Source organism: Syngnathus scovelli, chromosome 16, assembly GCF_024217435.2.
Source record: "Syngnathus scovelli strain Florida chromosome 16, RoL_Ssco_1.2, whole genome shotgun sequence".
Taxonomy (NCBI): domain Eukaryota; kingdom Metazoa; phylum Chordata; class Actinopteri; order Syngnathiformes; family Syngnathidae; genus Syngnathus; species Syngnathus scovelli.
In genome coordinates this window covers 1835863-1848340 of record NC_090862.1, presented here as the reverse complement: position 1 = coordinate 1848340, position 12478 = coordinate 1835863, and the positions used below count along the sequence as shown (strand labels likewise).

General features: G+C 40.3%; 2 protein-coding genes across 2 annotated transcripts; both read right to left on the bottom strand.

The window, feature by feature from the left end:
- Positions 1-3: 3 nt before the first annotated feature.
- Positions 4-6517, bottom strand: LOC125983069 (homeobox protein Dlx3b-like). Its single transcript, XM_049743950.2, has 3 exons — positions 5941-6517; positions 2680-2864; positions 4-1994 (listed from the first exon to the last, which is right to left on the bottom strand). The coding sequence occupies exons 1-3, from the start codon at positions 6257-6259 to the stop codon at positions 1569-1571; spliced, it is 930 nt and encodes a 309-aa protein (XP_049599907.1). The 5' UTR covers positions 6260-6517; the 3' UTR covers positions 4-1568.
- A 564-nt stretch (positions 6518-7081) lies between these two features.
- Positions 7082-12306, bottom strand: LOC125983057 (26S proteasome non-ATPase regulatory subunit 11A). Its single transcript, XM_049743928.1, has 13 exons — positions 12134-12306; positions 11525-11626; positions 11232-11428; positions 11094-11151; positions 10754-10948; positions 10544-10688; positions 10359-10419; positions 10232-10294; positions 10040-10165; positions 9929-9964; positions 9781-9832; positions 9462-9605; positions 7082-8773 (listed from the first exon to the last, which is right to left on the bottom strand). Exons 1-12 carry the CDS (start codon positions 12222-12224, stop codon positions 9463-9465), a joined length of 1269 nt encoding a protein of 422 aa, XP_049599885.1. The 5' UTR covers positions 12225-12306; the 3' UTR covers positions 7082-8773; position 9462.
- Positions 12307-12478: the final 172 nt, after the last annotated feature.

Here is a 12478-nt window from a genome sequence, read left to right as displayed (position 1 = left end):
TCGTAAAGTCAAATGTTTTATTTCAAATATGCAGACTGTTGTACCAAATTTGATCCAAAAATATAAATAAAATATTATCACGTGTCACACACCAATAAAATATACATTTTCTATGAAAAGTATTTTAGCACCATTTGCCTCTTCTATTTTATATACAGGTATATGTAAATATCAATTTAAATGATCTCAGCAATATTTGTTTTGCATTTGCTTGAGGATATTGCAAAGTTACTTTAACGACGCCAACATTGAGACTAACTTGAATAAACATTGACTGCAGCAGTCTGGGAGAGCAATTTGACAAACAATGCTAAACAACTCACTCAATGGAGATCTTTTTTTTTTTTTTTTTTTGTCCTGTTCTATTAAAACTAAATATAGGAATGCTTATGGTCAAGTAGTTTTCAATAGGAAAGTTTTTAGTGACATTTAGACTGTGAACCGCACTTTGGTCTGTAATGGCTTGACCTATGAGTAATAAAAGAAACCAATCCAGTAGCACCGAGAAGTTGGCGGCACATGTTGCTCAACTAAAAAGTTAAGGTAATTACAAACCCGTCGTATCCTCATTCCTAAATGACAAAATAATTGCACCGTGAATGACAACACCTACAGAAGTTTTAATTGTCAGACCGAAGGTCGAAATACTTTCTTAGGGTTCGGTAAATGTCATGGCGGAGTTTTCACGTCATGCCGGTGACAATACACCACACCTGGCTTTCTGTTTCCCTCATAAGTCCAAAAAGTTTAAACAACTAAAAAATCAACTGAGATTCACTTGCATGTCAAGAATATAACCTCGGCCCTCCCTCACACGAATTTGTCTTCTCTTGACGAGTGTCATCACGAGCATCCCGGCCACATGTTCTGCTTGTATGACGACTTTGAAATGACTCAGCCTTCACCAACAAACAACAGTTAGGAAAAAAGGTATAATCATGACGCCCTCTAATTTGTTTCACTTGAGTATCTTGTAATATCAGACTTCAAGGATTGAATCAAGGCTATTGAGATGTGTTTTTGTTGTTAAGTATCATTGCAAATTATTTTCTAATTCACTTTCAGTATTTTATATACTGAAAATACATACACCACTTATACATCTTCCGGGATTGCAGCCATCCCATATAATTGTGCGCTGTGAAATTATATATAACTTAATTATTTAATTAGTTATACATCTTACGGGATTGCGGCGATTACTTATAACTGTGCGTTGTAAAATTATATGTAACTTAATGATTTAATTGGTTACAAAATTCTTTAGTACAGAAAAATTGTGACATGGTGGCACACTCTCCACCTTAAAGTTCAGAGGTTGCGGGGTTCGATCCCATCTCCGGGCTTCCTCAAAAAACAAAAACTTATAAATCTAGAATATCAACAGTAGTCTGTCTATGGCTATAAATGGCATTAAGCAAATGCATTTGGGAACTTTGGTCATGTTTTAAATGTTCATTATGGAAAGTCCATTTTCATCCTGCTTTAGAGGAACGCCTTTGGAGATTTCTGGATGATCCCAAAACTTCCCTCCTGTTTGGGTTGAATGTCTTCAGCATGTTTGGGACTCAGTAAACGGCCCCAATGGGGGCGGGGGGCGCCGATGACGACGGGTGGTGGGTAGTGCCAGCCGCCTGCAACCCTAAATGTGCGTCCTGCTGCTGGTACCAATTCTGGTGCGTGTACTCCTCCATGTAGACAGAGGAGGAATCACCTGAGGGCTGATAGGAATCCTGCCCCCTGCTGGTAGGGCCCAGCATGGTATTATTCTTGAGGCTGCTGTTAGTGTTTGTGTCGTTGCTGCTTGTGTTGTTGGGGGCGTTGCTGCTGCTGCTATTGTTGTTTTCCCACGCAGCCGGAGATGGGGGAGAGTTGCAAGCCATCGAATCGCTTGCCTCTGGGCTTTGCTCCAGCGCAATGTCCCCCAGTGGAAACTCTCCATTCTTGTAGAGTTTCTTGAATTTGGAGCGACGGTTTTGGAACCATATTTTCACCTGAAATTCATGTGACATGTCATGTGAAGGAAGAAATAAATTGCAGCAATACTTGGAACAAATTCGATTTATTTTTAGTAAAAGCTTTTAAACTTTGGGAAATTATCAAGTTATTTCAGCATTTACAAACATGTCATTTGAAAATGTCATATTAAATTGAATTATGTTAAATTTACTTGAGAATTTAATTATTATTGTTTTAATAGCATTTAAAAATGGCCATGTGTTAATAGAGAACATATAAGAACAAAATTTATCTTTTTCTTTTTTAAAACTCATGATGCATAAAAGCAGGATAGAATTCTTCCATTTTACTGTATGTGAAAAAACTTGAACAGGTATGATTTGGTTTTGGTAGTTGTTCCATCTGAGGTGTCATTGGTCATTTAACCACTAGGTGACATCCAACTACAATTTCTGCTCAGTCATTTCATGACTTAAAAAAGTTAATAACTTAGCCACAGGAGCCAAAATGAACCAGTGCACCAGCATAAATTTAACATAGTGTCAGAAAAGTTCCAGGACTGGTTTCACACACCCACAAAAATCAATCCAAGCTACACATTATCTCCTTCTGAGTAATTTAGAAAAAATTAAAATCCCAAATGTGGGATTTTTATTTGCTATCTCTTCGCCAGTGCCAATAAAAGCTGTTTATTATCTTTTTTTTTCTGTCTTGCCTCACCTGTGTCTGTGTCAGGCCCAACTGTGCGGCCAGCTCGGCCCTCTCTGGAAGGGCCAAGTACTGGGCCGACTGGAATCTCCTCTGTAGGACGGCTAGCTGGTAGCTGGAGTAAATTGTCCGCGGCTTCCGAACCTTCTTGGGCTTCCCGTTTACCATCCGAACCTCCATCTCTGGTTCTTCTTTCACTATAGGAGGAGACGCTTGGTTAAGTGTGTTCAATCCAGCACCTACACATTTGACCATGAGAAATTTCTATTTTAGAACTCTGCATGTGTCTTCTACTTCTCCTCATACAATAAGAGCAGCTTAAAATTGGAGTCCACAAAGCAGAGATATAACAGAAATAGCCATGGCTGCTACAGTCGCTACAGTACATTTCAAAGAAATTCCACCAGCACTCCAAACTTATAATTTTGGTCTGAGTGTCCCCTCGAGCCGGGGCGGGAGACGGAGATTTATTGGTGCTTTTCATGTTGCCTGAAAGACTGCTTCTATACATACATTGCCTCTATTGCTCTTGCATCACTTTTTTTTTTTTTTTTGGGCCAATATTGACGCCGATTGATATTGATTAAGTTACTTTTAATTGATTTGGCAAATGACAGTATAAATTCATGCTCAACTTTACAAAAGAAAAAAAAAATTGTCCATGTTTAATTTTTGGAACATCATTTTCCATTCATGTGAAGCAATAATCTTCTTTTGAGCTCTCTTTTAATGATTTCAAGGCTATTTGTTATTCTATATGCATTTCTGAAATAAACAACACGTCATTCATTTGGGGCGTGGCCAAAGGCCTTGCGTGATAAGGTGTCGGTGTTGTTGGATGATTCAAAGGCCAAGGCTGACTGACATGTTGTGACACCTGATGTGCTGTGTGGCTGTGGGCCAAAGTGCCCTGGAGCCTTCTCCAGCTGGAATGTCAAAAAAGTGCACCAGTCTGTTGAGTTTGAATATCTTGAGAAAGACGTTCACACACAGATACGTTCACATGTCAAATGATGATAGGATGAGGTGAGTTCAAACATGCAAAAGCATTTTGTTTTAGTGACATTGATCATTAAAGTCAGATTCTTATTTAAGTTTGACTTATGTAAGTTTGCGCCGTACAAACTTTAATTGATCACAATAACGTCTCAGAAAAGAAATTCCACTAGTTGCTAAACCTAACAGTGAATTCATAAATAATACTAAATATATTATTATTTATTTTGTTAGTTTATTTGACAGGGACAGTGTACATCACTGAATATTTTTATAGATGCACCAGAATTATTATTATTATTAAATGAGAAAAAATACGGTGGGTGCGGAATCAGCACCAAAAAAAATCATATTGAAAACTTAACTTGTATCTCTGGATAAAAAAGAATGTTTAAATGTAAAAAAAAAAAAGACCAGTGTTGTAATCACTTATTTTGTTAGAGCCTGGACTGGTCACTTGGCAGTTGTGGGGCACATCGAGACAAAATCACTCACATCTGTAATCATATACATATACCTTCTTCAAATATAAATAAAATTTCTTACATTAAAGAACAGGCATAAAGGTGTGATCAAATTAAGATGCACGGTATGGTGACTAGAATTTTGCACAATACTGTACTCAGAATTCCCAAAACATTTATGTTTCACTGAAGAATATAAATTGACGGACGTACAGATGCATGGAGAATATAAAAGAAACTTCAATTTACAGTTTATACTCGATAGAAGCGTGTGAAAATAGTTCCGGAAACTACTGCTCTCGCTTTAGGTTTTTACTTTACCACAAATTATTCTCTTTTTTTGCCCACAGACTGCACCATGAGCCACTTTGCTTCGGCCGAAAATGAATCTTCAGTGATACTCTGACGTGGAAGACGTCATCCTGCTTAAGTGTTTCCAATATTCCTCTCCAGACTTGTGACATCATTGTGATGATTACAAATGACAATAACCAGTGGACATATAGTGTAGGTCTCTCCATAGGTTTTTTTTTTTTCCTTTGGAACCACAGAGGAGTAGGAAAACGAGTCAAAACAGGCCCGAGTCCTATTCAGCAATAAAAATTTGGGCCTGTGGCTTACCCAGCACCCCCTGCGACCCTGAGCAGGATAAGCGAAAATGGATGAGAGGATTAAATTTTTCTGTGTGTGAAATATAAATGCATTTTGTTCAATCTTTAAACAGCATTTTTATCTTTTTGGCCCCATGTGTAAAATAATCAACCACATGAGGAACATTGAGGGTTAGGATTTTCTGGCGTATCAAGCTAGCACCTAGCTAGCTCCTCGTGCATCCTCGCCATGCCATTTGAGTCCACTCTCCAACCAACATATGTTGCAAGTCAGCCAACGAGGTTGTGTTGGTCACTCTGGCACGAAAAGAACGCCCAAGATGATCCCACAAGTGTTCAACAGAGTTGAGGTCAGGATTGCTGGCAGGTCATGCCATCCTCTTTGCTCCCAAATTCTGGAGGTAGACTCTGACAAAGCCCTACTCTGTGGGGGTGAAGGATAGACAGTGCAATATGGGATTGCTACCGGTCAGATAATATCATTTTGATATATCGGTGTATTGAGATGATGCCTCACATGCTCACAGCCTCCAGCTTACGCTATCCGTGCAGCAATCAGAACTGTGTTCTCTGTATCTTCTGTAGAATCTTAACCGTATGACCCAATTTCCAAATATGCCATCACACAACTTGGATTCCAGTGCACATGTTGCAAACAAAAATGGGCCTGACGATGAAGCATAATCATTGCAAGCTTCTCTGGAAAATGGCTGCATAGTCAGTTTTGGATTGACCGGACCATCCTGCAAAGCTTGTATTGAACTTTGCCTTCAATTTGGAGATGGGCTCATTTTAAATAATGCTGCAAGTCACATCACCTTGAAGTTGCCATGTTTTTAATTTGTCATGGACACAACACACATACTCTGCTTTGCTGTTCATCCCACAAACATTCGTTATTATTTTCTTGTTCCTATCAACCCCAAATGAACAATAGTTTTTTCTTAACTTTATCAATTCCATCAATTAGTTGTCATATAAACCATAAATCATATAATCCTAACTTATGAAGGCCCTATTTCCATTGAGACGATTACTTCACTCCAAATGAAAAACTGACAACTTTTTATTTTATTTTACATCATATCTTCATTTTGTATTGTCTGCTGCAATAGTAGTAAATTTCTTCAAGTGTTTTATCAAAATGACAAATAAATGAACACGTTAAATCCTGTTATTTAGTCCGAGTCGTACTCACTCACCACTATCTGGAAGTGTTGACTGCGTCTCTCTGAAGCCCCCGGGCTCCCTGTACGCCGAGTGCGGGTACGTGTACTCGCTTTTTCCGCATGGGAAGGCGCCACCGGGGACCATACCGTTCAGGTTGTAGTGGGTGTACGCGTAAGGGCTCATGTGTTGACTCGAGTAAGACTGTTGCGCTGCGTAAAAATCCTGCGAGCCATGGAGCGCGCCATGGCCGCCGTAGAAGCCCATATCCGCGGGTGAAGTCTCCGCCAGGCTCGGGGACGCGCGGAGGTTGGGTTTCTTCTCCTCGAAGGCAGGTGATGGTTGCCCGTTCATTGTTCACGACGTTCCAGTAAGTGTTCAGTAAAGACAAAGAGACAAGAGTGTGGAGCTGGCGTTCCCAAGTTGTCCACGGTGGCGGCGCCCAGCCCACAAGTGGAGCTCCTAATTACAGGGCGCGCCGAGCTGAGCCAAGCCGGGCAGGAGAGAAGGAGTGGATGTCTCCCTCTCATTGGCTCCCCCTCGCACTCCCAGCCTCTGCCCCGGGGCCAAGACGGCACTGCTTGTCGCCTGTCTGACTCCCTTCTTCTCCCCGCAGAAACCTCCAGCGAACCTCTCCCTAAAGCCTTAAAGACACCGAGGCGCACTAGCAACCAAGCAATCCCAAAACAAACAGAAAAAAAGTCCTCACCTGAATATGCCAGTAGAATCTCAACGTGGTGCATCAAAAGTACGCAGAAAAAAGTCGTGTAAGAAAGTTTTTTACTTTGTGGCAATGGGAATAAATATACTAATTTAGCAAACAAAGATAATGGTGTGCTGATAAGGTATGTTTACGCATTGGCTTTGCTCCTATTCAAATGGAGATGCTGCTTGTAGACTCACATTGAGAGTCAATCAGGCTTTCTTTACATGTGTTGACTTGAGCCCCGGGCTTCCATCATGCCCTGGAGGGGAGCCAAGCAAGCTTTAAGCAGTGGACCTACAATAAACCCAAAAGTATAGGTCTGCAAAAAGTCCCACTGGGATCCTAAAAGCAAAGACTAGGCTGAATTAATTGGCTGAAATAGCAAAGCTATGATGGTTCGCATTAACATTATAGGGAATTTTGGGCTGAAGATAAATAAAGTGAACAATGTTTGAAAAAAGATGCACAGCCAGGTGTTTATTTGTATTTTATGTAGCTTACCCTGTGTTTGTGGATGAACATGTACAATCGTTTTACAAATAAAACAATTATTAACTTATTACACCTTTAAAGTGAAGAAAATGAAGACTTAGTTTGTTCAATACCATTACATTTCATCATTATTTTAGCAAAGCAAACATTTCCAATATACACCAAAAAATATCTTGCTTTCCAGTGAACCATGGAATTAATATTTCATCAGTTCTGAGAGCTTCAGAATGATGTTGGGTGGAGTCAACCAACTTCTGGAAACTTTGAACTGGTCCTCCAGCCCACGATGATTGAACTACATTCCCGATCCCTCAGCATATCTTGGTTTTGCATCACGCATTTTCTATTGCATTAAGTCTGTGGATTGGGCTGGCCACGCCATACTGCTAATCTCGTTGGTCTGGACCCAAGATGCTTCTTGGTTACTGGTGTTTTGGGCCTATTGTCTTTCTTTTTTTTTTTTTTTGTTTAAGGCAACAAGACCATGTATTCAAAGTAGTCCATAATCCCCATCTGGCATGCAATAAATAGACTGAAAAGAAGACACAGCACCTCAACACATTATCTTGCATTTATCAGTGCACAAAATGTTACAGAATTTCTCTCAAGGTCACTGCCTTCACCTAAGTGTCTTTGAGAAATGCAGAAGAATCGTGGAATGTATGTAGTTCAATCGATCTGAGCTGGAATGCCAACAGTTGGAATTTAAATCTAGACTAACTTCTCATTTAAAAGCATTAGAAAGTATGTTCAAATTGATAACATGTCAATTGTCCCCAAACAGCATTTTATTTGAATTTTTATATATGGTAACTACCCAATCCCTGCAAAATATATTTTCAGGAATGTACAATATGATTTTCTCTGTAACCCTTTTTTTTTTTTTTTTTTTTTTACACAATCACTCTAAACATCTCATAATGCAAAATTCCTCCTTTCCACCAGAACACTGAAAGCACTTGGTGCTCTCACTGGTGAGCTTTACACGATTCTTGCATCTTATAAAAATGAGACCTTATAATTACACGGGGGAAGTGGATGAACAGCAGATCTTGGCAATGTTCTGTACAAAGAGGAGGTTAGATGCGGGTGAATGGCACGACAGTAACACTTTGGGTCTTCTGCGGAACGCTTTTAAAGAAACAGCGCTGATATAATCCCCAGAATGCCCTGATACTCTTTGGAGTGGGGGCAGACCTACAGTACAAATAAGGATACAATCAAAACTTTGGGTCCAAAGTCTTAACCCGAAAAAGTAGCAAGTCCTACAGATAAATGATGAATGGACGGGGAAAAAAAATTAGGTAGAACACAATCTGAAAAGTTAGCTTCTATCTGATCATGTTTTGATGTTAATTTTACAAGTGTATACATGTGGTTAGTTTATTTTTTTATTTTATTTTACAAGATTCCCTGATGGCCAGTGCAGAGATGGCTCATCCCATCGGTGGAAGAAGTAAGGCGCAGTGTCTAGATTTTTCCAGCGGGTGGCGCACTTTGTGTTCCCTACCAGAAGAGGGGGGACCAAAGAGTTGTGCCCATTCCCTCTGAAGTGTCTCCACAGGTTCATCAAGTGTTTTGAAAGTCCAACCCACTTCCCTTATCCATCCAGGGGGTTAAAGTGAGAGGCATCGACGGAGGTCTGATGTTCTGCACGGATTTTTTCCTCTCTGCACAGGAAAATAAGAGTCGGACATGGAGTGAATAAAGTATTTTTTTTAGTTGTATATTAAGACATTTTGGCTTCAGATCAAAAGCTGACAAGTCCAGCTTTTGTTTCATCGTATTAACTTAACAACTCAGGACCGAGCAGTTTTTGCCTGGCTGTGTTTCTTCAAGTCTACAAAAAAAAATCCTGTTTATTTCTCTGTGGGACTACAAAGGAAATAAAACAACGATTTTCATGGATGAGCGATGAAAGGGTGGAGCGTGAGCCAAGGGAAAACCATGACATTGTGGGCCGCTTCTGGATCACTGGATGTTTCCGCCATTTCATGTTTTTGATATGTTATAATGTTGGAAATACATCCAGATGTACACGGTGGGTTTTGTGGCTCTTGGCAGAGGTCTCCGGACTGCCTTCTAATTGCTGTTGTGTCTTGTCTCTGTTTGGAAGCTTAAGCGCCACCCAAAACTGAAAAGCTTGGCAGCAAGATGGGCTTTGAAGTGGACTTCACTGGTAGGTTTTTTTGTCTATTTGTCTTTGGAACTGCAAACATCCATGGTTAGGGGTTGACTTCATCTTAACTGGCAAGACTAGCATACCTGAATTTTCAAGAGGTCTACAACACATGACGATTTACTTAAGAGAAAAAAAAAAACACTCAGGATAAATGTAATTGGATCGACAAGACTGACCTTATGTTAGCTTCTTGGCTTTGTTGTAAAGTGAGTCCACCACCTTGCTCATGTTCTGAATGGTCTCCAGGGCCGTCTCGTACGTCTTGTCAACCACAGGCTCATCGAAGACGATGAGGACACCTTCACCTTGGTCTAAAATACCTGTCAGCATTATTGGCGGGATGGACAAAAGAAGCAGAATGGGTTTAAAAAATAATAATAATAAAGTTGGTTTGTTTACATGTCAGCATTTTGCATATTACAAATAATATCACACAAAGTCAAAAACAATGTCATTAGACTAGCTAAGAAAAAAAAATGGCTTCTGTAAACATACCGTGAAATTTTTGATCCAGAATCATCTGTGATAATTTCCTCTCAACATCACCCTGAAAGAAAAGCACACTTGTATTCTGAATATTACAGTGTACATACAAAAACAAATAAAAACTCCATTAAATGAACTAATGAAAAAACAAACATACCTTGGATAGTTTGATGATGGAGGAAATGTGGGCCATCTGGAAGAGAAAATAGTGCATAAAGTCTATAGAACATATCGTAAAAATAAAGTCAAAAGTTATTGCAGCACTTACTTGGACCCTGGAGAAAGGCTCAATGACCCTGATGAGGTTCTGCTCCAGCAGGTTGTCATAAAGTGTGGTCAGATGTGTTCGGATGATGGGGTCGTCCCTCAGTTCCACTTTATACTCTGTCAGTGCCTGAGCAAGGACAAAGAGCAGATCATTCACAGATTCACGACACAAGTTTCACTTCAGTCTACAAACCTTTTCAAAGTCAGATAGCGAGCGATTCTTGCTGGCTTGTGCTACACTTTTTAGGGAATCCGTCTGGAGAAAAAAAAAAAAAATTGTTACATGTTTCTAAAACAGAATGTATCAAAACTCATCTTACCTGTCTTCCACTGTAGCGCAGAACGAGCTTGCCACTGATGAGGGCCTGGACATCCTCTGGCCTGAAAGAAAAAAAAAAAAAAAAGTTGGGATCCTCGTGGTGGTGAGGAATTATAAAAGCAAGTAGCTACATTATTGAAGACTTAAAATAATAATTGTATAGTACCTTCGTACTGTAAGACTTACACATTGAGCATGATTTTGCAGAGCAGCATATATTTGAGAACTGTGACGGCTCTCGGACTGTCAATGGAGTCGTAGCCCTCAAAGGCCTCGTAGAAGTAAGAGTAAGCTGTCTTCCAGTCTTTTTCCTCTGCTGCATGGATGATCCCTGAAATCACACATCAGGTCATCTTGGATGGACTGTATTTTTATTTATTTTTTTTTGCTTCTTACCTGATTGCATGTCTAAAGCAGCTTGTAATTTTGGTGGGCAGTAGATGGCATTGGCGGTCGTCCTGGCTGAAGTGAGAGCGGCGTGAGCTTTGGGTAGGTTACAGAGGGCGTGATATGTTTTACTCTCGAGCAACTGCACTTCCACCAGCAGGGCTTTGTCATCCATCTTTTTCAGCTCCTGTAGTAACTGCGAGCCTGGAGGGTGGAAATAAACACGCAACTGTTAAAAAATTTTACAAATTGGTCAGGAACTAAATTCTGCAACAGGTCTTGATAATATGATTTAAGAGGTTGGAGTCAGTATATTGAAGTAGACCATAAAATAATTTTGGACACTCACCTAGTTGTAGAGCTTCCAGGTAACACTTTGTGTCAAAATATAGTGAGATAAGTCGAGCCTAAGGACAAAGCAGGATAAAAATCTCAAATCATTGATCTCATTTGGAAAAACGATCATTATTATTAGAATATATCTCACCTCTAGGGCCTGTCTGAGGAAAGTTCTCTTTTCAGCCTTGGCCCATTCTATGCACTCCAGGCAGAGCTTGACTTCATGACCAGTGGCTGCCTCCATATCTAGAAACAAGTCCAGCAGGGAGCGGACCAGTCGGGCTGCTTTGGCCTTTGAGATGGAGTTGAGGAATGGCCGCACATATGTTAACAGACCACCAAGCTCTGACGGAAAAGGGAAAAGGATTGATTGTTACTAAAATATTTGAGCTGATATGAATCAAACAATGGTGCGATCTAACAAAGAGTTTTTGTGTTTACCTTCAGCCTGTCCTGTCTTGGCCAGCAGTCCACCCAGCTCCAGGATGCTCTGCTCTTTAACACGCACAGCCTCTTCATCGCTGTCCTGAATATCCCGCTTTACTGCAACACAGAATCAAATTTCAAATGAGATGAAGACGTTGAATTTAAATATTCTCTATTCACTGTGATGTTTGACTCCAGATGGATAAGATCATGAAAATACTAGAAAAACAAAAACATGACAACTGCTTGGTGAATCCTTATAAAGATCAACAATTTGACAGGACGCTGTGAAAGCAATTTTAACACTGATTTGATTAATCATGGACGACTTGCTGCGAGAGGAACTCTCCAACTGTCCATCCAAGTTCCTGTCAATTGCAATTAGCAATAGCATTAGCGCAAGTCATCATTTTACCGGGATGATGCTAGCCGGCTAGCTCGCCGCTGCTGCTGACTCACTGTAAAAACACCGGGGGAGAGACGAGATCGAACATCTTGCTAACTAGCTAACAACAAATATTTCGAATTGAATAGTTCTAGTAGTTTGCTGTTGGGAAGCTTATGAAGACTAAAACAAACACAAGACTTTAGTTTCTAGTGTCACGCTTTTCCGGGTATATTTACCTATGGAATGCAAGATATCGATGGAGGCGTTCCGATCTGTTACGAGAAGAGATTGCGCTCTCTGAAACTCAGCCACTGCCACGGCTGCCATCTTTCTTGTACCTGTCACTCCGCTCCGCTCCGATCTGCTCCGATCTGCTCGTTAGATTTCCGCTCAGGTCCTTCACGCTCGACCGGCCGGAACAATGCTGCTCCTAACAGGACGTGTATGGTACTTCTTTCCACCAAACAAACCATGCATCATCCTTCGAATACCGATGCAAACAAATATTTTTGCTTCTGAAATATTTTTATTCATGAACCATTATTAAAAGATGTAACAATAAGTATTTGAGTTGTAAATAT